This window comes from Aspergillus homomorphus, assembly GCF_003184865.1.
Source record: "Aspergillus homomorphus CBS 101889 unplaced genomic scaffold BO97scaffold_23, whole genome shotgun sequence".
Classification (NCBI taxonomy): Eukaryota; Fungi; Ascomycota; class Eurotiomycetes; order Eurotiales; family Aspergillaceae; genus Aspergillus; species Aspergillus homomorphus.
Genome location: NW_020291909.1, coordinates 439,921 through 466,543, shown reverse-complemented (window position 1 = coordinate 466,543; position 26,623 = coordinate 439,921). Strand labels below are relative to the sequence as shown.

Here is a 26,623-nt window from a genome sequence, read left to right as displayed (position 1 = left end):
AGGAAGTGGAGAGAGAGCCGATATTAGCCATGGATTCCCCGCATCGTCGGATTTTTGGACTCAACCCAGCAGTCGGGTTCCGGTGGATTACTCATCCGTCCGATGCAGAGTGTCAAGAAGTCTCTCAGTGAGTGGGTGTCCAGAGTCACAGAGTCAAACAAAGAGGAACCTAGCCTGGGTTTATTCTTATCCTTCCCTTCAGCAGAGAGGTGGTCTGAGTGCCTGTGTCCCCTTTTTTCTTTGAACTGTTCAGACTTAAGGGGAAAGTAGGTTTGAGAGTCTCGAGTTGGACGGGGACTAGGAGAAAGGGCCCAAGTCAGGTTGGCGCTGTATGGTACCTCTAGCATTTGCCATGCGGGTGGAAATTCATCCACTGTGGAGATCCCGCTGTTATGCAGCAACACCACTCGTTGGTGGGTGGTCATTGGTTACGCACTTACGGGCGTACTTACACTCCTGCCATGCTTTTCAACTTCCCATGGGTCGAGACTAGTTCACCACTTCGACTCAGGAACTCAGGAGAAGCACACCAGAGTGCTAGGAGGCCTGACAGAAAACGCTAAGGGATCGACAACCCACTGCGCATTGTTGAGGTCAATCGTTGCTGTATTGTGCAAAAGTATCGCCTGGAGCACCGTGGATCATTATACATACTTCAATAGGTATCATCAGTCTTCCGCATGTCACTATTTCCCCAAGGCCCATCAGTGGCGGAGATCCGCCCAGTCTAGCGGCCATTGGAAGGCCGCGAGTAGTCCGATGAGGCGCATGACGGTCCCCAATAGCGGCGACCTGCATATACTAAACCCCGGTTGTGGCTGGGCTGATGAATGATGACGAAGAGATGAAGAGAAATTCTCCGAGAATGAGGAACTGATAGATGGAATGGATATATCCAGGTCAAGGGGAAATCATTAGAGGCACCTGCATAATCTCAGCAAGGAGATTTGATGGTACAATATCGATTGATGGATGCCTGTCTATCCGCCTGTTTAGTGGCTTGTGACTTTAGGTTATGAAGTTCGAGAGCATGGGATGGATGATGATGATGATGATGATGATGATGATGATGATGACACCCTTGAACCTTTCCACCTCACATACTTTGTGGTCTATCTGTCGAGGAAACCCTAGGAAAGTGAATGCCGTGCTATATTGAGCCCGGAGGGTTCGTGCCATTGCAGTTTATTCAGGACCGATGACCCATTGGTAGGTAGATAGTATTCAGGGGTAAGCAGCATTGGGATGAATGGCGGCGAGGTGTAAATGAGAGTAATTGGCACGGTAACCGGACGGTATCAACTTTCCAGTCCCTGGAGCTGCCCCACCGGGTTGGCTTAGTGAGCTTGCAGCATCCATGGCTATAAGGCTTGGCTGCCACTTGCCCCACTTCTGGCTAGTTCGGTTCTTTTTTCTCGGTTCCTTTTCTTTTCTTCTTTCCTGTTCTTTGCTTTCTTACCTAAACTCCAATTTGAATGGTTTTCTTCCCGGGGGCTGCAACCACGGCTCAATTGCAGTACCTGCAGCCTTTTCCAGTGGGATGCATCTCCGTAGAATTATGGAAAAGACGCCGCCAGATTTCCTCCAATAGAGAAGATTGCTTAATTGGAAAAAAGTAGATTAGAATAAAAAAACATAAAAGAAATCAAAAATCCCAATAAAAGAAAATCAACTGGGACCAATCCAGCTCTGCTCCGGTGGGAGTGGGTTATCAGCGGCGCCGTCGTAAAATTATTCGCACCATCATGATATCTCCAACTTTCACCTCCTCCTTTCTCTTTCTTCTCTTTTTCCTCTCGTCGGTTTTCTTTTTCCTTTCCGACGTGAACCTGGTGTTTCCAACCTTTTGGCTCACCAACCTCCCCTGGCTTCACATTCTCATCATCGGGGGCCCTTTTTTGCTTCAGAGTTGTCTTACCCCCACCACTTTCTTCCGCCCCCCCACTTGGTTTCCACTTTACCTCCCCCTAAGTAGGAAATCCTCTTTCTTCTCAGGGCTCTGACTGACTGACTGACTTGCTTTGCTTGCACTTGCAAGCTTCACCTTTCCCTCCCTCCCTCTATCTTCCATCCTCTTCTCTCCTGTCCCTATTCCGCCCACCCCCCCAGTCAATCTTGTGTTTCAACAGGCCCATGTGGAAACATCGGCCCCCCTCTAGATCGGATTCCAATCCTGGAACCAACAACATTCCAGGCCGTCACGGATCCGAGCGTGGTTTGTTTGGGCGCTCTAAAAAGAAGTCTCCGCTTCGTAAGTCTATATATCGTCACCACGCACTGCTTTTCTTATCTGCTCTGGTACTAGCGTGGGTCATGAGGATGCGTTAAGTTCCGGCTGCTTGAATCTTATATTGTTGTTTCCTGCTGCAACAGTCCTTTTGCTGTCTCTCCTTTGGACCCATTTCTGTCTCTTCCACTTCTTTCACCTGCTTGTGCTCTCCACTCATTTCTCTTTACACTCCTGCCTCCTCTCAATTTCGCGCCTCATTGCTGCTCTTTGTCTATTGAAGACGACGGCCGTCACTTCAGACTCCAGGGAGAGGAAAAAGTGATCGTTGTCCTTGTCTCTCTCCGATCTGTTGTGTTATGCGACCCTACCATCTCACTTCCCCACCGCCGTGTCTTCTGCTGAGGTCCATCAGCCCCGAATACTTTCTCCTCTTCTGTGACTGACCTGGACGGACGATTCTCGCTTGCAGACGCCTCTCACCCCGACTCTAATACTCGTTCCTTACGCCCATTTCGTTCATTCACCTACCGCGAGCGTCCGGGGAGCGGTTACTCTGGCCACTCCGATCCCACCCGACCCCGTGCACCGTCCAACGCCAATAGTACGTCCGGATATCCAAACGCTTCCCGTCAGGACGGACATTCGAACCCCAATCTCAATTCGTCTTCTGGCTCCTTCGGTGCAGGAAATCCCATGGCGGCCGTGGATGTGGACCGCAGCCGGACGCGGCGGGAGAGAACATTTGTGGGCAGTGATTGCGCCGTGTGCGACGAGCCCTTAGAGCACACCTTGCGGGGAGAGCGGGTTCTGCAGTTTTCCTGCACCCACGTATCGCACGAGGCCTGCTTCTATGAGTTTATCCGCGAATGCGAGGGCCAGTACTGCCCCACATGCGATGCGCCGCTTGGGTTGGATACCAGTCGGGGAGGCAATGTGCTCGATCTTGGTAGGTGGAATCTGCGCTTGAAATTAGACCAACCCATGCTAATTCATCGCGCAAAGAGAAACTTAGCAACATCGTCCGCTCGGTGACTAGCGACGCAGCAACACAACGAAGTGGCTACACCGCCCCTACTCCATGGGATCAAAACCAAGCTCCCGGACGTCGTCCCAGTGATGCAGGAAGTCGGCCTAATACCCACCGTGAGAGCCGTGATATGTATGTTCGTCGCGATAGCCGAGATACTGGTAGCCACCGAGATCGTGTCGAGCATCTCACCCAGGGCTCCCGTCAACAGCATTCACGCAACGGTAGTGCTGCCGGATCGTCTACGGACTACAATGATCCACACCATTCGGCCAATGTTAGACGGCATGACTACGATGTGCAAGCCATGGAGTCCGACCTCAGTCCCCGTCCTCCGGTTACGAGGAACCCGATCCCGGCGCCAACTGTGACAATTCGCAGCGAGTTCCCCACCCTCAACCGGTCTCGCCAACAGCAGGCGTTGACCTGCCTGGTCACCGTTGAAGTGCCAGAGGGTAGTTGGCGTCCCGACGATGACGATTTGCGCCACGCAGCAAATGTCACTCCGCAACCACAGGATGAGATACTGAGTGCAATGCGGTTTCCCACCGTTCAAGAGCCCCGACAAATCCCTTTCGAGCCACAAGAGAGTCTGGATGAACTTGCCGAGCATCTGCGGAAAAAGGTGGACAATTGGCATGGTCTGGAATTCCAACGGTAAGTCCAAATCAACTACATCTCACCGAAATCCTGAACTGACACTATCACAGCTTTGGCAAGCTTCGACTGCATGGCCAGATGAGCGTGGGAAAGGACCGCCAGTCTTGGCAAGAGCTGGAATGCTATTTGTTTGGCGAAATGCTCATCTGTGTCAAAGACAAGAAAAGCAAACCCCCTCGCCATCCCGATGAAGAGCCGACCAAGCCCAAGCCTACGAGGTCGACGCTGAAAGGATCGATTCTGATCAAGAAGCATCTCAAAAGCATGGAGATTTCGCCGGGTGAGTGAAATTGCCAAGAGTAGGTAAGATTTGATTGCTGACTGGTTTAGATGACCTTGTCCTTGCACTGAACTTGTCTGTGGCTGAGCTTCCTTGCTTTTATCTGCGCTTCCCGACTCGGAACCAACTTGACATCTGGCGGCGGGCCCTTATCGATCTTCATCCGGTGGATGGGATGTCTCGAAACGGTGACTTTGACTTGGATCATTCAGGCGCAGAGGAAGAAGAGTACCGGGCCAGCCAGATCAAGCGTCAGGCCTCGCTGAACTCGTCTCATGGAGCCGCTCGCTCTAACAACACGGCTATAACCGACTATACCAATGCTGGCATGGACAGCCCATACCAGTCGTCAATTCACATCCCCCTCGACCTCGTCGTTGTGATTCCGGTCTCTTCATCCATGCAAGGCCTGAAAATCACTCTTCTGCGCGACGCACTCAAGTTCCTTGTGCATAACCTGGGCCCTCGCGATCGCATGGGCCTGGTGACTTTTGGTTCAAGTGGTGGAGGTGTTCCTCTTGTTGGCATGACTACGAAGAACTGGGGCGGTTGGAACAAGATTCTGGATTCTATTCGCCCTGTTGGTCAGAAGAGTCTTCGCGCCGACGTTGTTGAAGGTGCCAATGTGGCTATGGACTTGCTCATGCAGCGCAAGTCGGCCAATCCCGTCTCGACTATCCTTCTAATCAGCGATTCCTCCACGTCCGACCCGGAAAGTGTTGATTTTGTTGTTTCCCGAGCGGAGGCTGCTAAGTTCGTACCCATACTCCCCATCTAGGAGAACCCATATACTGACAACAAACAGGATCAGCATTCACTCTTTCGGCCTCGGCCTGACCCACAAACCGGATACGATGATCGAGCTGTCAACTCGGACCAAAGGCTCATACCTCTACGTCAAAGACTGGATGATGCTCCGCGAGTGCGTGGCTGGTTGCTTGGGGTCTCTGCAAACGACTTCGCACCAAAATGTCAAGCTCAAGCTTCGTTTGCCTGAGGGGTCCCCAGCCAAGTTTGTTAAGATCAGCGGTGCTCTTCATACCACAAAACGGGCTACTGGGCGTGATGCCGAGGCTGCTCTTGGAGATCTTCGCTTTGGGGACAAACGCGATATTCTCGTACAACTCGTTATTCCCCCGGACAATTCGAGTCAAGACAGCCTGCCCCAAGACGCATGGGAGAGCCTTGTGTCTGGGTTAGAGGCGCTTGGAGGCGTGTCGGATACTGATGACCAGCGTGTGTCTAGTGTGGAGGAGGTTCCGTTGATCCAGGCAGATCTCACTTATGGTGATCTCTTGCGGGACGGCCATCTCACACATTCTCCTCGGCCTTCGCTGTTGGCTATCACTATGCTCCCACCAAACCCCAAAGCCAAGCCTGGCCGTCCGGCTAGCCCTCCCATTCCACCTCTCCCGTCGATTGTTCAGCGACGTATGGAGCTGTTGACGTCCGACATGCTGACGAGAGCACTGACCCTGGTGTCGCGGGGGCAGCATGATCGCGCACAGCATCTATTAACCGAGACTCGCAGTATCCTGAAGGGCCTTGGTAAGGGTAGTCTACCACCTCTCCCTCCAGGCGCGAAGCCATCTGGCACCAGTGATACTGGTAGTCGAGGCGGAACTCCCACATCGTCCTCGTTCGATGGTCATTCAGCATCCTCGGACACGGCCACCATCACGCCCGGGGCCGGGGTTGACGCACAGACCATGACCGCCTTGGATGCCGATCTCAAGGCTGCCCTGGAGTGGATCAACCACCCAGCAGTCTTCTCCCGCGACTCTCGCAAGGCTGTCCTCCAGGGCATCGGCGTGATCTCTTCGCAGCGCGGATACACCTTCCGTTCCCCCGCCGAAGCTCACTGGGCCCAGCGCGTGGCGGGTGTCCGACGCCTAACCGAACGCTCTAAAGAATGGCGAGAGACCAGTGACGACGCGCTGATGGAGGAATAAACTCGTTCAACTCATACAACATTCGCCTTCTACTTGTTCCCGGAATTTTGGATCGGCTTTTTTGTTTTGATTTTTCCCTTGTTATTGCCACTTATGATACCACTCTGTTCACCACGACTGTGCGACATGATACCACGGTTTTATTTCCCCTTCACCTTGCATTTAATTGTATATCTATACCATACCGGGAGAGTTTCTGTACATACAACCTTATTTTCTCTAACTTAATTGGCGGGTGGTTGCCTGGTCTTTCTGGACTGATATTGGGAATGATTTTTACGGCTTTGGTGGTACGCATGGTGTCATTGATGAGGTACGGTGTTGATTTTTGAGAACTTCCAAATACATTAGTGTCTTTCACAATAAATCTATATGAGTGCTTGAATCACTGCTGAAAGATACATCGTTCGTAAAGATGCATATCTACTTATGGTGTCGCGCCTTGCATCTTCAGTCGCAATAACAAAGCAACAGGAGACTATTGGATACATCACCTTAGCTTCCGATTGATATCCGAAGAACGAGACCCGTGACTGCAGCCGTGCCTTCGCAAAGGAGATATTACAACATGCTCACGGAGGTATATTACATAGAGCAAGCTAAGCGCCCGACAGCCTTTAACCGCCCACTTCCCCCTTTCTCCCTCACCACATCAACATAGAGACAATAGTTGTTAGCTAATGACTACCCATAACTAGTTACCGTACGACAACCTTCCCAACAGTCTCCTTTAGTCCAGTGCCCAGGAACCCAAGAAAGCCAAATCAGGCATAGCGAACCAACCTCTGTCCAGGCTCCCCAAGGTCGCCAGGTAGCTTGCAAGCGCTTTGAAAACAGGTTAACCAGGCCCCGTCCGTTGAACAAACTGTTATCTCCCTTCCCCTTTTTCATGGCTTCTATGAAATGCTTTCGCGCCTATGTGTCAGTTCGCAGTGTGTTGGATGCTGGGTTTATTTGACTCTCTTTTCGCTTTTCTACTTGATATGCACACGGTGAAGACGAAATTCTGCTTTGATATTTGCGGTGCCGGGTGGGGTAGGATGCAGGGGATGGGCGTGCGGGGTAAGTACTGTACATGCATGGGTATTACGTGTACGTGGTACATACATACATGGTGCATGGTGCATTGCGTTCGGACAGGGTGCTGGGTGCTGGGTGCTGGGGAGGATGGCGTGGGATGATGGGCTGGGCGACTACGGGTACAGGAAAGGGAGGGGGAAGGGAGATGAACATGTTAGGAGAGTCCTGGCTGCTGCCCAGTGTGCTGTGCCTTGGTCTGTGTAGGTGTGACTATTAGTGGTCTTGAGGCACAAGCGATATCTGTGCTGGTGGGATTCACATTGGTACCTAGGGTGATTCGGGTTCCCTGTCGATGCTCTATTTGAGGAAGAATGGCAGCATTTTGTTCTACTTGTCAGCTCACTGTGGTTTCTGGAAGCCAGAAAAAGAGGGACAGAGACAAGCCAGATTGGCATTGATTTTAAATCATCACGAGACGAAAGAATTGAAACCTCTTTTGAGCGCCTTGACGCCTTCCGCTAACCCTGGACACCCATCATGATATGCTGAAATAAATGCTAGTGATCACAGACTACCATCCTACCGTCTCCTTTATGTGCAATCTTGGTGGAAGAGGAAAAGGAGAAAGAGAAAAGGATTCCCGGCCTCACTCGACCACGGAGACCACCTGAGCCGAGAAGGCAGAGCTAAGCTGAGACATCTCGTCCTCGACCAAAGTCGAATTACCGGCTTCGTCGTCCGACTCAGACGCCGAGTCCGTGTCGAGCTCTTCGATCGGGGTTGCCAGACTTCCACACTGACTGTCTTCTACCCTCAATTGCAGATTGCCAGTGTCATCAAACCAGAGCGCCCCTAGTGGGTGCTTCCGTGCAATATCTAGGGGTGTCTGTCCGTCGTCCAACTCTGCGTCGTCAGTGGTGCTGCTTGGCACCTTAATAGTCAGGTCCGCCCCCGCGGCGAGTAAAGTTTGGAAGATCGAGTTGCGGCCGCGTTCGGCTGCTAAGTGAAGGGGCGTCTTGCCTTCGCTGGTCATGCAGTTCACGAACGCACCACGGCCGACCAGATAGGACACCAGGGATGGGCGGGCGTTTGTCGCGACGACGGCGAGGTGGAGAGGGGTCTCCCCCTTCGGGGATGCGGCGACGGCATTGATGTCGGCCCCGCTGGAGACGAGGAGCTCAATGTACTCGGACGTCTTGTCGAACTCGATATCCGGCGCGCCGGTACCCACGAGAACCGTCTGGTGAAGCGGGGTCCATCCATTGGTACAGGTGGCTGTCACGTCGAGACCCATATCCACAAGAGTCGCGAGTATGTCCAGGCAATCCTGACTGGCCGGAGGAGTAAGGTGCAGAAGTGTCTCGCCTTTCGGCGTCTCAATATCGTATTTAGCGCCGTTCTCTAGTAGGAAGAAGAACATCTGTTTGTTCCCGCTCATGGCTGCACATTGTAGGGCCGTGTAGCCTTGACTGGTACAGACCTCCATGTTGGCACCGTGTTCCAGCAACAGAGACGCGACGGTCGTACTGGACGCTTGGCGGGCCTGCTTATGTAGCAGTGTCTCGCCGTCATTGTCCCATGCGTTGATGTCGGCGCCGCCGACCATAAGCATGGCGAAAGCAACCCAGTTTCCCTCTGCGGCCGCAATGTGTATTGCCCTGAGAGCGAAGAGCGAGCACATCTCGACCTTCGCACCCCGTTCGAGAAGCAGCACAAGCGCTTCAATATTATCGGTCTTAGCAGCCAATTGAAGCGGTGTGAGGCCCTGCTTGTTGAACGCGTTGATGTTCGCGCCCTTCTCCAGAAGAAAGAGAAGGATACGTGCTCGTTTGAGTTCGACTGCAACATGAAGCGTGGTGTTCCCTGTCACAACATTCTGAGCATCCATATCAGTTCTACTCTTGACCAGCAGCGGCACTGTGGCTTCATCGAACGCAGTGCCAACAGACATATGCAGAGCCGTGACACCCTTACGGTTAGCCGTCCGAGAGTTCGCACGTCGTGAGAGCAGGATTCGCATGACTCGTCTTTGCCCCTGGTCTGCGGCGTAATGCATTGCACTATTACCATTTTTGCAGATCGCATTGATGTTTGCCTTGTTATCCAGCAGCAACTCGACCATCTCCTCATGTCCACGGTATGCGGCGCAATGAAGCGCTGTCAGCCCTAAAGCATTGTCATTGGCATTGACATCAACGCCCTTTTCAATGAGTCGTCTCGCCTTTGGCGTGATTCCGAAGTAAGCCAGTACATGAAGCGCGCTCCAGTCGGAAAAGTATTTGCCAAGCCCCAGTCGTGACGGAATCGTCATGTCATCCACAGTATAATCATCGCCGACCGGTGGGCGTCTCCAGCAGAGCTTGTTGAGGAAAGCGCCGATGAGGACTTGCGTTGTCTGCTCCTCTTCAGGTGCCTCCCGGGCATGATCTCCCCAGTAAGCGGCGGCGTAGCCAAGAAGGCTGCTGCTCGGAACTCTGGGTGTGGTTCCCCGATTCACATAACAGTCATCGACAGCTTCATCTGATGCGATAACTGTGAGACATGTCTCTGCAATATGTTTGCGTGCAGTCGGGAAAAAGACCCGGGCTGCCGCTCCCGTAAGGTACTCCTTTGCTGTCTGGTGCACCAGATGAACTGCGGTTGTGATGGGATCGACAATGAGAAGACCCGCGGTTTCGACATGCAATATATGGTCAAAGGACGACGGTTCCTTCTGCGCAGCTCCGTTCTGGGGCTCACAGAATACAGCAGCTTTCAATTCTGCAACAGTCAGAGGCCGGTAAGCATACAAAGTCCAAGATATACAGCGACTGGCATATAGGTTGTGACTGGCGAGTTGCTTCATTGATTCTGCGTAAGCATCATTGAGCGTATGGGGGAGATGAACAAGAGTCGTCTGAAGAATATTTGCATCGCTGCATCGTGAAAGTAGATCAAGGTGCAGCCTTGCCAGGAGGAACCTATTAAAATGTCAATACCGGATCGTTAACTTTGCAAGAAAAAATGGACTTACAAGCCATGTGATCGCGCAATCACCTGGGCGATGATTGCCCCCCTCAGGTTAAATTGAAGAGGATAGTGTTCCAAGAGAGCCGACAGACCAGTATCTCCCTCGATCCTCGTGTTGATATAGATTTCAAGATCTTTATGTGATGCCAGGACTGGTATGCATTCATCCTTCTCATTTCTTGCTTCGCGTAGAGTGATCAGAAACTGAGTATGTTCAGGAAGCTTATGAAATCGATTCAGAATGCGATCTTTGTCGGAAAACAGGTCTAGTCCATCGATGACGAATATCACTTTGGAGAAATAACACAGCTCCGCTCGAATCGCACTTTGATATAGCTTCACCGATACTTGGCCCTGGGCAAAAGCGGTCGAATTGTAGAGAGAGGCTGTTATTTGAGACGCTGCACCTCTGCGATCGACAAGTTGAGCAAGGATGCTTGACATCATGTTGATTGATGAGGCCTGATCATTCTCATTTTCATCTTCACAGAACAGAAAAACGGTTGCGACGTTGGGAGACTTGAATGTGTGCTGTAAACTCTCGATCACCGACGAACTAAACAACCGAAATATTAGGCATTGATAAGACTGACAATGCAGGACCACTTACGCAAGAAAGGTTTTGCCAGCCCCAGCTAAGAGCCTTCTTAGCATACATCATTGTCTCACTGTGGGGCCTGCTTACCTGGTCCAACGCAGTACAACGTTCGAAAAGACCCAAATAGCCAATCTTTATACCGCTCTTCCTCGAATATCCACTGAGCTGTTCCCTTTTCCCGCCGACTGCACATCTCGGTGAGCCTGATAACGTTCTTGGAAGTGATCGGCCTCGTGATATTGTGGTATCCATGTTCGTTCAAGACTGGAGTATTGCGCGCTTTAGGAGAATCAGCCTTCTATTCACATCCGGAGAAGATCCAATGACAAGGGGGGACAAACATGAATCCAGCTCACGGCATGCCCGTATGTAGCTTTTCAGATTTTGCTCTGTGGCAGTCCTCTCACTTGACAATGCGGTCAGCAATGCTCACGAGGATGATCAAGCAAAGCTACCCTCACGGGGTATTCTCTGTGGGGCACACAATACCAGGAATCAGGCTGCATTGCCACAATGAAAGCCACTTTGTAGTGTTCGAACCGAGGAATGAATGTGTTGTCCAAAATGCCTTTTTTGTATGTGCGACTATTGACAGCTCCCGACTGGAGGCTCATCTCAAGACTGGCGATCGTAGTATTCAGTGATGACAGGAGATCGTCCAATGTATGCAGACGGGGCTGCGTTACAATCCATTTCTCCTCAGCCCAGATGATATGATCTTTGAGTTGATGAATTAGGTCCGAAATCTCGCTCATGACCATAATCCCCTTCTGTGAAGAGTCCTGGGACTCCCGACCGCCCCCGAGGGACCGGATAGCAGCCCGGAGGGACTGTACTGCCTGTGTCAGGCGAAGGCAAATCCCATGAACCTCGATCATACTTGGTGAAGACAGAAGCACTAGAATGAAGCCCGTCTCACTGCGGAAGACTGCAGACACATCGAGATTGTCAAGGTAAGAATATAAAATGTGGAAAAAACCTAAAACCGCGAGAAAGTCGTATATGACAAGATAAGAAGAACCTGGAGCACAAGGACGAGTCCAACATTGCCTTAGCCGCCAAAACGCGCCGCTCCTTGAGCACACCAGATCCAGCGAGTGAGATGACAGACATGTTAGCGGCTAAACAAGAAATTCCTGTAGGAGTCAAGACGACCCGTATATAGTGGCATGGACTAATGTCAACGTGGATCTTCCTGCATCGATCATCCAGGAACTGAGGGGTCGGGCGACAATGTCCCCTTATCGGTCAGGCGATGTCCTCGGAGCTATGACCGTCATGGAAAAGTGCAAGGTCAGTCCGGCCCAGGAGGCAGCTGAGTCGGTGGTAATTGGACGTCATGTATGATGTATCATGGAAGAAGGTTGACTGTTTGTAAGCGCTGGAGGAGGGCAAGGAAATGGTTGGTTGAAGTACGGTCGACGGGTGGCCCGGTGGCTAGACCAGCCACCACTCTCCGCCCTGCATTAAGCGCCCGACTGGATTCAGTCTTCCAAGTCTCATGTGCTGAGATGTCAATACTGCTTTGAATCACACAAGCCTGTCGATGTGAGCGACTCCGCATCTATGCTATTGGCTTGAAGTACTCCGAGCCCGATTCTTGCCTCCACACAAGGAACGGCGGCCTGCGGCCCCATGCTCAGATGTGGTCATTGGGACATGGTGTCTCTTGAAAACTGGTAAAGTACAGAGACCTCGAAGCTTTCTCTTCGACTCCTCAATGCTTTTTTGGCAATCGGTCGGGGCTACTGTAACGTTTTCTGTCTCCTAATGTTCATTGACTATTCTCAAATCTATCTACGCAAGGACCCGCTTCGGTCTCTCGCTCAACTTCCTCTTTCACTTTTGCAAATCATCACGCACCTCTGCTAGACGACCGAGAAGTTTTACCAAGGCAAAGAGCAACAGATGCAAGAACAATATGGATACATCAACAGCTGACTAGACTCTCCGGGTAGAGGGCGACGAAGGCGTGAGCCAGGTCAAGCGCCCGATGTAGAGCACATTCTAAGCGCCGAATGGAGGCAATTACTACCATAAGCTTTCACAAAGGGAAGATGAAATGAGAGAGAACAAGGGACAAGGCAAACACGACAATCGAAAAACAAGATAAATAGAACTTCAAAGTTAAGATACAACCACAATCACGCTCATATGCCAGAAGGTACAGGTAGGAGGCAATCATACGCATAGGGAATTCGTTTCATTCATGAGGGGAATTTGCGTGGCCGTGAAAAAAAAATACAACTGAACCGGGCATGAAGGGGGTGTAAAGGAAAACTGAATGAAAATCGGTGAGGCATGGGTATCACGTAAAAATGTCTGGGGTTGTGATGGGTCCTTAAATGAAATTGTTGCTCATGTCAAACCCGTTCTCACGACCCCGTTTCAAGGCCTTGGCAAGCATCAATTCTCGCATCCAGTCAATACGTTCGTCACGAGTATTGACTGCAAAGTGATGGGACTTCCCAGGGTTCAGAAAGAGAGCCTTCTTGTCGACAATGGTGTTGCTGCTGCCGGTGGCCGGAATGAGAGAAAATGCGAACGCAGACTCATTACCGCCATTGTTTCTCCGTTTGAGGACCGTCTTCTTGAATGCGGCGGTCAACTTCGAACTGGATGCGAGTGATGAGCAGGCCACAGCATAGTCGTCGACGTCAATATACTCCAGAGCTCTGGAGTGCCGCTGAGCAGAGGCTTCATCAGCGTGCTTGGCAAGCTGGGTTCCTTTGAGGGTATAGTGATTCTCTTCCCATTCATGGCGCAAAAGGCGGGTGGTCTTGCGCTTCTTCATCCAACCACTGTGAGTGACGTCATTTGGCGACCTTCTGGTCGGAGAACCATGTCCCATACGCTGAGCCTGCGCAAGGTCTTCAGGGGTGTCAATTGGATTGACGGCACGACGCTCGTCAAGTGATTTCAAGTTCGGTGTGTTCTGGTGAGATGTGTTGCGCCGAGGTCTCATTGCCTTGGTGGATGAGGGCCGGTGAATAGGGTCAGCCAAATTCAGTCGGTCTGACCCAAATCGCATGTTGGGAGGCACGGATTGAGAATCCTCCCGCGCTATGAGCCCGATCGGGAATGCCGTTACGGGAACATCCACTTCGGAATATGGAGTATATTGACTGTAATGGGGGTCATCTCGATAGAAGTCCGCGGGTGACTCTGCCGTGCCATAGGCGTAACGCTGTTGACCTCTGGGAATGGCAGTGGGATATTCTTGTGTAACAGTCCTCTGAGCCGACAAGTTTGTGTAGGTTTCGTCGTCGTCGTCGTCCAGGTCATCTGTACCCGGGATCATCAATCTGGGCAGATGGCGAAGGTTTTCAGACAGAGTCGGATTTCCCTTTGGTGACATAGGTGACGAGGACTCTGGAGAACGAGCTGACTCCTGTGGAGGGGTTGCAGGATCATTGATGGATTGTATGTTACTCAGATGTTGGAAACTCAGAAAGTTTCGGACATTTTCCTGCGGGTCTCGAGGTTGAACCTCATTGAGCTTCTCCTTCGATAGGCCGAGACTCCGCGGTGTTTGCAATGGACCCAGCACATCAGAGGATGCAACAAGGGAAGGGGTCTGATCCACCTTGGGCGTTTTGATGAGATTAGGTGCAGTCTTGGGGTTACCAGGGTCTCCGGTGAGGATGATCCTACCATTCACATTGCCAATGGGGAGATCCTGTGCCAGCTGGGCTAGCTTTGCCTGTTGCTTCTGCCATTTCCGGCAGTTCTCCCCTTTCGAGCAACTGTGAAGCTTAGGAAGAACTTCCTCAATTGCCACAATAGAGACCGAGTCCCCTGGTAGCATGTCACCCGGTACACGTGAGCGGCTTCCCAAGTGGTGCTGATCTTGCGCAAGTCCACTAGAGGCATCAGACCCATAGCCATCTGGGTTTGGGTTTGATGGACAATCTGAGCTAGAAACAGTGAAACCTGTGCGAGGTGTTGGGGGGACCGACGATATTTCCGATGGTAAAGGAACATTCATGGTTGTGGTGTGTGGGCTCTCTTGAAGTGTCTTGATGGCGTTCATCAGCATCCGACGCTTTCCGAACGATTGGATACCCAACTCCTTCAGATCCTCGGTTTGGAGCTCAAGCAGAATAGAGCCGTTGATATCGTTCACGTAGAACATTTCCGTTATAGTCCCATCGAACCCCTGATCATGCAACCACCTCACAACGTCTCCAGGGCACCATTGCCACACCTCCTTCAGACCAGGAGTCTGCAGGCCTGGCGTCGTCAGACTTGGTGCGGTTAGACATGATGCTGTCAGGCTTGGCGTCTTCAGGCCAGGAGCCTCACAAGTTTGGCTATAAGCCGCTGGATGGATCTGAGGGTCGAGCTGGAGTTGCTGCGGGCGATGGCGAGGTTGAGGCTGTGGCGGTGCTTGAGGCTGCGGGGCAATTGCAATCCGGTTTGGAACTGGGGTATCCATTCTGAACGGATCGAGCTTCGAAGCAGATTGGTAAAAAGCCGCCATGGCACTGGGTGGCGGATCCTCGAAGGTTGCATCAGTCCCCACAAAGCTGCTGTATTCCGAGAGGTCCATGGATGACCTGAAAAGGTGTGGCCCGGACGGGCCCCTAACATGCTTTTCATCGATGTGAAAGTCAAAGGCCGTCAAGCCGGTGGAGTCTGGCGTAGTCACTTCATCTGACGTCGAGGCCGAGGAAGTGCTCCCGGTACCAAACTGAACACACCGAAGGTCAGCCATGATATTATGAATGAAGAATGAGCCACTGTGCTAGCACCTACCGAAGCAACACTTGTGAAGGGCGACTCATCGAGATAACTCAAGTCATCATCCTCGTCGTTCTCACTATCCAATTCCTCCATGATGGTGGCATGCGACACCGGTCGGGACATCGGGTTGCGGGCAGCATAGTATGCTTCTGTTTCTTTGAGCTGGGCTCCGGGAAGGGTTCCACTGTAGGCTAGGTGGGTTGCCTATACTATTGTTAGCAGATAATAATCTGAGACCCGTCGGGGATCAAAGGCTGACCATGGCTGAGACTATCTCGGTTGCCTCAAAGGCAAGGGAAGTGGAAGAAAACACCAGAAACCAACACCAGAGTGAGGGCTGAGCGCTCTGTGTTTGTTGGTTGATGGAAGGCTGAATTAGTGCTTAAGCAGGGGCAATCTGGAGTAGTCTCCGGACCACAACAATAGCGCTGTTGGGGACAGCAAAGATCAGGTTATGGAAGAGTTTATGTACAACGCCCCCTCCGGGAATAAGTGGGCATGTTCTACATGCCTCACGCCGGGATCCTTTAGGCAGGCCCGTCACTCGTGGCTGAATCGAACGAATTGGAAGTACGGATAACGCAACAATGAAGGGGACTTGGTCCAGCGGCAGGCGGGCGTTGAGCTGCTTCTGTGATGAGCACGGTGGTTGGTACATCCGAGTCGCCCTAGCTTAGCGGTTAGACGGTGAAAAAGGCGGAGAAAGACAAAAGTGAGGGATAATCCAGGTCCATCACCTGGGAGAAGAGTAAAACGGGCAGAGTGGTGAAATCTCGGCGGGTGATGGTGGCCGCTGAGAGGTCGGTTGTTGGCGCTACTGCCGTGACGACTTTCTCAGCACGGCATGACTGGCTGTGATTGCCCCGCAGATGTATGCGCCCCGAGCACTGCTGGTTTCACCAGTTCCTAGTAGGAAACCTGTCTCCTGAAGGTACTGTACAGAGACGAGATGTGATAGTCGGGTGCGTATCATTGAAGAGGACTATTTAGGTGGCAGGATCCGGATCCCAGCGAGCCGCTCGGTTGTCCCAGAGTCTGGTCCTCGACCGCTGGTTTCCACATACTTAGAGCCGGCCTCGTCAGCAGTCAGGATATCTTCCTTACGAACAAGATCTGAAACGTCACTTCATGACCAGTAAGCTCTAATCTTAGGCGCTGTGGTCGATACAGTACAAAATTCGTTCTCTGTATACTGGCGCGTAGAGGTTAGGAGGAGCTAGCGATAGTTCTCTAGGCTATGTAACCGCTAAATGCCGCCGGGAGTCAAGCGGCAAAATGCGGAGGTAGACTGAGTTGGAGTAATGGTCAAGCGTTGTAGAGGCGGTAAGAAGATGCGTTATCAGGTGATAGTGGTTCTCCTGGCTAATAGCCACCACCCTGTTGTCGGGGTATACCGGCCGGCGGTCGGCTTCGCTTTCCAGGACCGGACATGAAGTTTGCACTGGTGACTTTATTTGGCGGTCATATTTCCTCCTCACTCTAGTAACATATCTTCATAGCATATCTTCAACTATGTTCATGGCATAATGCATATTACCTTCGCATGCTAAGAACCAACTAAGTAATCCATTTATCTTAAGAATTGCAGCGAAGAGCTAGACCCGGTGTGCTTTGTGGAAGACTACTTGAGTCTGCCGCTGCAGCTTAGTCTACAGAGTCTGGATGTCAAGGGTCACGTAGCCCCCGCCCCTGAGGACAATGCCATGTGCAGTGTTTTGAGTTGTAGGATGGCGACTGATGGCGACTGGCTAAAGCTTCCCGTTTGGCATCAATCTGGAGGCCCCCTCGAACAAGTTGTAATTCATAGCATGACAGTTTTGAGCACAACATCTCATACCTACCTAGCTATCTAAAAAAGGCCAGTCTTTGCACATGCTTGTGTGAGGCTGCTCGGACAAACGTTCCCTAAAATGAGCCACAGAGCGATAGCCATGTACGAAGATGCACATGCCAACTACACCACTTCCTAACGCCATTCTGGATGATTGCCGCGAGGTATGAAGAAAACAGACTGTTCAAGTCCCTTTGTGCATATTCAGTCAAGTGTGCTGTGCAAAGAGTGACTTCATGATTCTTGCTTTGACAGTGTCCCATGATGCCTGTTCTTTGGTGCCGTGACTGTGTAGAGATTCAAGCCTATCGGCCAAAGAGTCACAATGGCTAAGTAGGATTGTGCGTCGTAGCTGGGTCACATACAGTCAAAAGATAAGGTGGCTGTTGCGCGGTGAAATGAGATCGCTCCTGGATGATGCTCGAGGAGGCGATCAAAGACGAGTGAAGGATTAGCACCCCTCTAGACATATGAACTTCATATCAAACTTCCTATACTGACTGGCCTGAAGCTTTATATTCTGATACAAAATCTGAGGAATATTTGTTATGGTTTGAATAGGTGCCCGAGGAGAGACTTCAGCAGCTTCGCACGAGAAGGTGCCGTGTCCGAGGGAGAGGTGAACAGTACGGACACAGTCTAGCGACACGGTTTGACTGGTGGTGATGAGGAAAGAACTTGATCTCAATGCATAATGTGCAGTTGGTAGTGTTAGAGGCAACTAGGAATGCTGCGTGGAAGCCACAAGTCATTGCGAAGACATTGGTAGGAGAGAAGCTTGCATCGGAGAAAGGATCAGAGCAGCGGCAGCGGCAACAATAGCGTATGATGGCACAGCAAGAATGCATCAACAGGGGACAATCCAGGAACCAAGTTTACCGTGGAGCCAAGCAGTAGCATGCGATAAGTATAGAGTCAAATTCCCCTCATTTGGATGTTATAGGCTGTGAGACTTAGAATATCATTGGCTATATTTCGCACTAATGCAAAATACTTTAACCTATATACAAAATTAACAACACTTTAACTAGATCTGGTATGGTCTGTAGTTAATGAGATTAACGAGGCGTCATCTACAGCAAAGGTGCAGAACGAAGTTGTAGAGGAGCCAATGGAATGAATGCCTCGCGAATGCCGGTGCTATGCTTTTCTCGGGGCGTGGACAGGGGTGTGTTGCTAATTATGACATCTTCTTCAAGCTATTCTTAGAATTTAGCAGGGTTACCTGCAGAAGCCACGTACCAAATATAAATTTATGCATTGTTAGTTACCTGCTAACTGAGGGCATTCATCAATCAACATCCGAAGATCAAGCCCCAGCGGTTACCATGTTGCTAATTAAGGGTTCTTCACGCTACGAAGTCCGTGGCCCCGAGCGTCAGTTACCCGCTCCGCTCATGCACGGGCCGAGTTTCCTCCACCTGGCACCTGCATGACAGGTAACCTGAGCTTTTTGAACCACTGGCTCTCACCACGTCAAAGCCCTACCACCCTGAAGCTTGGCATGTCTCGTTTGGCGCCCGGATGCCATCAGCGCCAATGATTACCGTGCAATATCCGGCCTAGACGCTGTGATGAGAATTGATTGGAGACCCATTTCTCATGAGAATGAAATGGAAACGCTCTTGTCTACTTTCTCCGGGTGACCCCATGGTTGTACCTTGCTCTCAAATGAATCCAGCGTTTAGTACGGCATGATCACACTTTCATGATCGAGGAGGGGGAAAGAGACAGAGATTCCAACATAGTAGCAGAGATGCCGAAGTTCGACACCTATTCTTAGAAAGCGAAACGAGGAACTAACACAATCTACATGTTCTCTTTCTACGCCGCTGGTAAATCCACATACACCATTGGCGAGACTCGATCAGACGAAATAGTTCATCCAATGTATGTTGATCGATTATCCGCTAACCTCAGGTTCGCGCTAAGACGAACGGATAGACCCTGACAGGAACCTATGGGCCCCCAGGTGATCCTTGCACCCATCAGTACTGCGCGTCTAAATGCCATCGGCGACTCGACGTTCTAACCACCTTGTCTACCAACTCTCCATACAGCGACCACCACCATAGATCCCAAATTAGTTTTCGCGCTCTCTTTAGCATTGAACTATAGACGGTGATTTGCTCTTCAAGAAATTCCCCACAGGTTGTGCATATCAAGTTGGTTTCGAAACATGATCCCTTGTCTAGCAGCCGCTGGGGTAGGCAAAAAATAGAACTCATCGGCGCATGGATTTACTTGTGCAGATGCACACCATCGACTTTATCATATCTCAGATCTCAAGATGAACGGCTTGATAAAGACCTATTCGATGCCACCTTAAGTTTCGAACTTCATTCTCTGAAACATCATCGTTCAGAATCAGACTCCGAGAACACTTTCATACCCGTCTTGAATATCAAACAAGCAATTGACTTTGTGCCTTCTCGTTGAGGCTGTCATACAGCCCCACCGATGCCTTGGCTTCCCTATTGAGGCTCCTCGTTTTTATATCGGTCTCGATTCACCATTCACCAAGCCATTGTGCAGCATTGAAGACCGCTAGTCAAGGGAGTCAAGCGCAATGGCATCTTCCTCGAGCCAGGCAGCAGTGGAAGAATCCTTCCATTCCGATAGAGCTGATTCTGACCTTTCCGATTCCCCCATTCAGGAAAACGAAGCAATAGTCAAATCCTATCGGAGATCTCGATCAGGTAGAGTGTGCTCCCAGTTCGCGGATGGCCAACGGAAGAAGAATATAGCTTAGAGTTTGGCAAGCAAAGGGGATTGGCAGTACTGACGGTTATTTGTTCAGGCTGCTTTACCTGTCGTCTAAGACGGAAGAAGTGTGATGAGACTCGTCCAATATGCGCATCGTGTGCCAAGCTTGGATTGAAATGCGACTACAGGACCCCCGGTTGGTGGCAGAGCGTGGACCAACGGCGACGGCAGAAAGACATGATCAAAAAGAGAATACGGCAAACCAAAGTCATCGAAAAGGAAGGAAACATGAAAGGTTCTATCGATGCACGCCAACTATATTGCGCAGATTCAGGTTTGCTAACCTCTTTCTGTGCTGTCTAGAGTACATGGATCGAATTCGCGCGCTCGCTCACAAGCCTCCTGTGACCATGGACAATGGTTTCACCAATCCAGTGTTCGTGGAACAACCGACCGCAATCATGCAGCCCCTTCCGACCCCTGCTACGCCTAGCGAGAGTCAATTCAAGATTCAGCAGGATAGCCTCATGAACGGCATGGCGTTGCCTCCCACTCCTGCTTTGTTTCAGGGCCCAACATTCGACCAGGGTTCTCTCTTCCCTCAGGGCTCTGTGCTACCACCACCTCCGGCCTATCCCCAGGGACCGGTTTATCCCCAAGAAGTGGCTTATCCACAGGGATCGGCCTATACCCAGGGAATGGCCTATCCCCGGACACCCGCCTTACCACCGACTCCGGTATCCGCCCCCTTGACCTCGCCATTCGTCCATACACCAACGATGCCACAGTCTGCGTCCTTCTCTCAACCTCTCTGTCTCCCTCACACCCAATCATTTTCTCAGTCATCAACCTTAGGGCCAACCCCTCTACCACCGACATTTACCCCTACTGGGATGGCACAGTTGCCTTCCGAATCAGCACAACTTACAGCCCAAAACTGGCTTCCCTCCAGCTTCACTTCGCAGAAGAGCTACCAGCAGCCTTCAAGTACGGCTCAAACGGCATCTTCGCTGAACTCAAGCGTCCGCCGACCGCTCTCGGAGTCACTAAGGAATTTGATCTCCGTGGAAGATCGAGATCGTCCACTGCTCGACCATTTTGTGGATAAGGTTCTGCAAATCGTGTTCCCCATACTCGGCGCAACACAGAAATCTCCTAAGCATATCAGTGAGATACTGAAACTCATGCAGAACAATCGCTCCTACCTTCACTGCTGCCTGAGCGTATCGGCGATACACCTCAAGAACAGCATGCGCCTTGATGATCAAATGGACCACGACATAGTGCAACACCGGTATGCAGCGATCTCGCAACTGTCAAGGATTCTGAACCGTGGCACTGGCCACTTGCAGATCATGGATGCAACATTGGGGCTCATATTTTTCCACTGCTCGGTGGGGACTTCCGATGACTATTTGCCCGACATTCCCTGGAATCAGCATTTTGTAGCCGTCTCAAACCTTGTGAAGAAGCTGGACTGCACCCCAAGCCAGTTCAATGTCTCTCTCATCGCATGGATCGACATCCTGGGTAGCACAATGCTTGGCGTCACCCCGGAATTTTCTCATACCTATCGCACCAAGCATCTGAGCGGAGTATCATCCGGACTGCAACAGATGATGGGATGCGACGATCGCGTCATGTACTTGATCTCAGAAATCTCTTGTCTGGAATCGCTCTGGATCGAGGGTCGAGTTGACGACTTGTCCTTGTATCAACATGTTTGCGCTCTCAATTCCCAAATCAACTGGACCGAGCCCGTCAATCCGGCAGTCGAAAACCCCTACACATTAGAGGGTGCCATCAAGCCTGAGCAGCTTACGAAGATTGTCACAGCTCTATTTCGCATTGCGGCGCGTATCTACGCTCATAGCTTTCTTCCTACGTTTGATAGCTACGATCCCATCGTTATGAGTTGGATTACAGCAATGGGCGAGATCCTACAATGTATTCCGCCGGGTCCATCGGGCTTCGACCGTTGCCTAGTTTGGCCGCTATTTATGGCAGGCATATACTCCGTACCAGCAAGCCTGTTCCGGAAGACGATCGCCGAAAGAGTCGCAGCACTGGGGTTTCTCGGCCATTTCGGAAGCATAAGTCGCATGTACCGCGTCTTGAAGGAATTCTGGAGAGTAGCAGATGAGACGGCTTCTGTTCCCGGGAGCGGCACCAGAACCCGCAAACAACGACCCGCTGCAACAACAGCAGCGGCCGCCGATAGCACCGGCTTGCAAGCCGATCAACAGGAGCAATTCCTTCAACCAGAGCAGTACCGGCCACAGGACCAGTACCCGCAGCAGGAGGAGAAGAATCACATTCATTGGCGTGAGATCATGCGGAAGAAAAAGTGGCACTATCTCCTAATGTAGTTCGCGAAAACGAGCCAAAAGCTCAACATGATCGATTGGACGATCGGCCAACAAAGTGCCTGGGAGGTATGTAACAGGATCTGACTCCTCCGACCTACCTATCCAAAGGCAATATTGACACCTTTCTACAAGTACAACATGCATTCTGTCGAAATCTCCACCTCACTTTGAATTTCATGTCGCCATTGCGTTCCCACTGAGAATCTCCCGCTAGTTCAAGAGTATTTTGTGGTATATGCGAATTTTGACTTCCACTTCCTGCACTTCTGTCCGCTTTTTCTTTCTTTTTTTTTTTTTTTGGTTCAATGTCTTATGCTTATGTCTTGCCATGCTTGATGCTGTCATGTCTGCTTTCTTTCCCATTCCGGGTTTTACCTCGGCTTCCGTGCTGGGCGGTTCTTTGATCTTCCCCACCACATTCTCTATGTCAATATCGTTGGTCCAGTATATACGTCTTTCTTATTAGTATTTTCATTTGACCGGGTCTTACGGGCGCGTGACTTCAAGTTTTTTTCCATCTCTGTCACTCATTAACCATTTTCTGCATCTTGTTTACGACTTGTCTATGATTCTATACCCTTCAAATTCTCTCGCTATACCACATTATTTGCTTTGCATTTTTTTTTCTTTTACGCAATTGCCCGTGACAGTTTTTCTAGTCTTTCCAATGCAAGTTGTCGATTTGCGTTCCAAGTACTCGATGGCCTCTTCATCTATTCGATAATTCACGAGCTTGCAATAATGCACCGCTAGGGTAATGGACCCTGTAACCCGCAGGGAGGACTCCTGCCTCGCTTAGGGCGATTCCACTCGCCCCCCCTACCCCAACCTTATCTCGCAATATCGGACATCGTGCCATGTTATTATTTGCACCACAAATCACATCAGCCAGTAGACTCGCAACACAAACCAGTCAGTCGACTCAGAATCATTCAATACCTACTACAAAGTAGCCCAGGACAAATCAACAAAGTCTGGAAGACTAACGGCGCCTGCGATCAGACTCCGCCAACAGCACCAGATTCAATCCTGCCCTTTGTTCCCGCAAGAAGCCAAGAACTCACTACTCCTTTACTGCCCTCTCAAGAGTTAAGGTTAAGCGCGCCCACTACCTACACGATACCTAGGTACTTCCTAACCTCTACCTACCTATCTTTGTAAATAAACCCAAAAACCCCACCCAATCCGCGCGGCCACCGAAACAGCGAGATTCCTTTCCTGCCGCCACAAACTCTACCTCGCTGCCCAAGTACTGTACCAGTCAACACCATGAAAGACAAAAGAAAAGCCAGCCATTCCCCAATCGCAGAAGGATTTGAAGGATAACGAGCGTGGCCGGTCCATTTGACCGCCTGGAGCGCTGGGGGGGGGCGGCAGGGGGCATACAAAGCATTTGGTAGCGAGAGAAAATCCTCCAGGATTTCCTTCGCCCGCGCGCGCGCGCGCAACCCAAACCACGTGCTTAGGCCGGCCCAACTAACCTAAATCCGCCGGGGGCCCCCAAGTCGCCCAACAAGCGCGAGCGGTCCCGGCCCCTTCCCGCCAGCCCAATCAATTCGCACCAAACGACGACGACTTAATGTTCTCGATCTATCATCGATGGAAGAACATACACGGGAAAACGATGATTGATTCCTTCGTTCTGCGTACGGTGAGGGAATTCAACATCACTGGTGCAGTTGGAGATTCCTTCTGACGATTATGTGAGCCGCGTGGTGGATGAGTATTGGTCTCAAACGCGCAATCTGGGTTCAACTACGATGGCTTTGTTCGCTGGGCGGGCCGGGGGGGTGGGGGGCGGCTGCTTTTGAGGCTGAGTTCTTGGGGTCCGCGCGCTTACTTCGAGTCGGTATGTATGTATACATGTATGTATGTATATAGTACGAATTGTTGTGTCGGGTGGGGCTCTTTTGTCTTTGAGTGCTAGACAGGTCTGTGGTATAGGCTAGTCGAGGAGGTATGTTTGTTTTGGGCTCGTTGTGTGGGCAATGTATAGTACGTGGTTCGATGTTAATTCGAAATTGGTGTTGGGGTTACAGGAGAGAGAAGGAGTATTATTGATGGTAATGTCATTGAGGTTTCTAGATAGCTCGCGTATAAAAGACAAAACATAAAAAAAAACATGGCCCCAGATTTGCTACATCAGACAATCAAAATCAAACAATACAGGTACAGTTCTTCCCACTTCAGAACGCCGCCGTTGTCCCGCTACCAAGGCTCATCATGCATGTCCGCAGTAACAATACAACATAGCGAATGAACCCCGATTTGTAGGCCCAGAAAGAGAAAGAAAAATCGGAATTGTAACACCATCCAGAGTTAATGCATGTCGTAATAAGTGACTCAAGTAGAAGACGTCGTTATGCCTTTGTTTGAATGCTCATAGATAACTAGATGGGAGGCTATGTCGTCCGGCGACTGATATTCTTTCTCCGCTTACCCTGCGGGGCAGGATCGAGCTGAGGCGCTCGCTTGTAGGTAATTGTGGTCGTCACAACATGTCGGACGTTGAAAGAGCTTCCCACTTCACTAATAGGAGATTCAAACTGGTGGATGCGCCATTCCGTTGGGGAGTATGGAGATCGCAATGCGTGTGCACTCCGGGGGGAGTCAGAAACAGGTGTATAGACGTAGGGTGGCGGTAAGCGCAAGCGTTGGCCATGAACTGGGCTCTTACTCGCCCATGGTGGTGAAGGAGCTCGGGGAGGAATGGTCGTGGAGGTAGATTTCTGAGGATGGCTGTTGGGGAACGAGGTAGATGTGGTACTGGAGGGAGTGGAAGCGGGTGGCGAGCGCGGTTTCTCAAGCATGAACTTGGAGAAATTGGCACGCGAAGATGTGGGACTGGCAAAGATTGGACTGAACGTGTTGAGAAAGTCTGTGTATGCTGGAGGAGGAGTGATGGTGATTTCAGGGTCCTCGTCTCTCTTCTCAGTACATGGCCGGTCCATGTCAAGGCATGTCGTGAAGGTACGCTCACGAAGCTCGGAAGGAAAGCTCATGTTTTTCGGAGTAGCCAATGGACGTAAAACTGGCTTTGTCGGTCCCATATTGAGCAAGAAGCAGAGATATATGAGTAGTCAAGGAGTTGTTGGAAATAGAGTGATAGGATGATAGAAGATCGTGGCGAAGTTCAGGTAGGCCAGGAGGCTTTGAGAGGAAAAGTATGATGTTGGACTGGACGATGCTGGGTGCAGAGCAGGAGGCAAGGAAATTTATCTAGCAGCGAAATTGAGGAAAGGAGCTCGCTCTGGTGGCTGTCTGGCGACGACAGGATCTGAGGATCGCAGTTAGAACACTATACAATGCGTAAGATATCATGTGTAAACATACCCAACCCAGTACCGGACCGTAAAAATACACTTGTGTATAGAGAGTCGGTGTATTATCTAACCAAAGCAGGTTAGCACGTTCAGCTATCGAAAATAGCAACAAAACTCGAGCGATCCACTTACGAACGAAGCAGAGATCCGAAAGCAAACCGCTCTCAATGAGTGAGATCTAATGCACGGCCTGGTTAAGGGTGATGTAAACCCTGTCCTGTAATGGGCGTGGCGGATTCCTTCTCTCAGATGATGCTTGTGCACTAGCGGCGGAATGGAAGCAGTACGCCTGAACAACACAAGTATAGTATCAGGGAGGACTTTTATTTGAAGCGATGAGACGCGCGATAATGTGAATTTTTGGAGATAGGTTGAAGAGGTCATGATTTCGAGAGGAGCTGCCATTACTTTATAACTCTGTCTTAGGTCTTCCTTGCGCTGTCAATACGCTGTCAATAATGAGAATTGCTTTTCGTGAATTGTCGCGCGCTTTCTGAATCACTTATTATCGCGGTACCCCCTACTTTCAGAGATCTTGACAGCCATCATGCTTCAGAATTCCTAGAATATTCGTTGATGGTTCGTCGCAAGAACGCGCGCGGTTCTACAACCACCGTTGGACCTGGTCGCCCAGTCGGGGTTGAAACACGGGGTACAATCGTAAACGTGCTGCGGATGATACCAACAACGCAAAGGGTATAGTCTGAAGAAACTTGACCAGGATTACCATCAATGGAGACGCCATACATAGGGCGAGATCCAGTGAGAGAACTTGAAACGATCCCGTCTGTTGGACTGCTTGTTTCAGGTTGCGACCCCTTACTTCTGTTCGAAGTCGCAGCGCGTTGCGGAGCGGGAATTGGACCCTGACA

The 26,623-nt window shown here is 50.8% G+C and overlaps 7 protein-coding genes across 7 annotated transcripts; 3 read left to right on the top strand and 4 right to left on the bottom strand.

Annotated features, from left to right (window-relative positions):
- The first annotated feature begins 2,699 nt into the window (after nt 1-2,699).
- BO97DRAFT_392505 (vWFA and PH domain-containing RING finger protein) lies at nt 2,700-6,489 on the top strand. The gene is made up of 5 exons (XM_025693872.1): nt 2,700-3,176; nt 3,233-3,914; nt 3,968-4,197; nt 4,248-4,950; nt 5,003-6,489. The coding sequence occupies exons 1-5, from the start codon at nt 2,924-2,926 to the stop codon at nt 6,147-6,149; spliced, it is 3,015 nt and encodes a 1,004-aa protein (XP_025550550.1). The 5' UTR covers nt 2,700-2,923; the 3' UTR covers nt 6,150-6,489.
- Nucleotides 6,490-7,188: 699 nt separating this feature from the next.
- Nucleotides 7,189-7,719, bottom strand: BO97DRAFT_103374 (uncharacterized protein). The gene has a single exon (XM_025689852.1). The coding sequence runs from the start codon at nt 7,622-7,624 to the stop codon at nt 7,343-7,345; it is 282 nt and encodes a 93-aa protein (XP_025550549.1). The 5' UTR covers nt 7,625-7,719; the 3' UTR covers nt 7,189-7,342.
- A 2,985-nt stretch (nt 7,720-10,704) lies between these two features.
- On the bottom strand, nt 10,705-11,890 carry BO97DRAFT_103399 (NACHT and Ankyrin domain protein). The gene is made up of 4 exons (XM_025689853.1): nt 11,266-11,890; nt 11,118-11,182; nt 10,864-11,055; nt 10,705-10,813 (listed from the first exon to the last, which is right to left on the bottom strand). Exons 1-4 carry the CDS (start codon nt 11,652-11,654, stop codon nt 10,785-10,787), a joined length of 675 nt encoding a protein of 224 aa, XP_025550548.1. The 5' UTR covers nt 11,655-11,890; the 3' UTR covers nt 10,705-10,784.
- Nucleotides 11,891-13,117: 1,227 nt separating this feature from the next.
- Nucleotides 13,118-15,784, bottom strand: BO97DRAFT_435377 (SAM and PH domain-containing protein; the record flags this gene model as incomplete). The annotated part of the gene is made up of 3 exons (XM_025697722.1): nt 13,118-15,469; nt 15,535-15,726; nt 15,782-15,784. The coding sequence occupies 3 exons, from the start codon at nt 15,782-15,784 to the stop codon at nt 13,118-13,120; spliced, it is 2,547 nt and encodes an 848-aa protein (XP_025550547.1).
- Nucleotides 15,785-19,752: 3,968 nt separating this feature from the next.
- On the top strand, nt 19,753-22,546 carry BO97DRAFT_103334 (C6 transcription factor rosa). Its single transcript, XM_025689851.1, has 4 exons — nt 19,753-19,949; nt 20,010-20,052; nt 20,154-20,354; nt 20,423-22,546. The coding sequence occupies exons 1-4, from the start codon at nt 19,923-19,925 to the stop codon at nt 22,426-22,428; spliced, it is 2,277 nt and encodes a 758-aa protein (XP_025550546.1). The 5' UTR covers nt 19,753-19,922; the 3' UTR covers nt 22,429-22,546.
- On the top strand, nt 22,547-22,963 carry BO97DRAFT_103317 (uncharacterized protein). The gene has a single exon (XM_025689850.1). It carries the CDS (start codon nt 22,664-22,666, stop codon nt 22,892-22,894), a length of 231 nt encoding a protein of 76 aa, XP_025550545.1. The 5' UTR covers nt 22,547-22,663; the 3' UTR covers nt 22,895-22,963.
- A 1,525-nt stretch (nt 22,964-24,488) lies between these two features.
- Nucleotides 24,489-25,693, bottom strand: BO97DRAFT_406312 (uncharacterized protein). Its single transcript, XM_025695392.1, has one exon. The coding sequence runs from the start codon at nt 25,476-25,478 to the stop codon at nt 24,831-24,833; it is 648 nt and encodes a 215-aa protein (XP_025550544.1). The 5' UTR covers nt 25,479-25,693; the 3' UTR covers nt 24,489-24,830.
- Nucleotides 25,694-26,623: the final 930 nt, after the last annotated feature.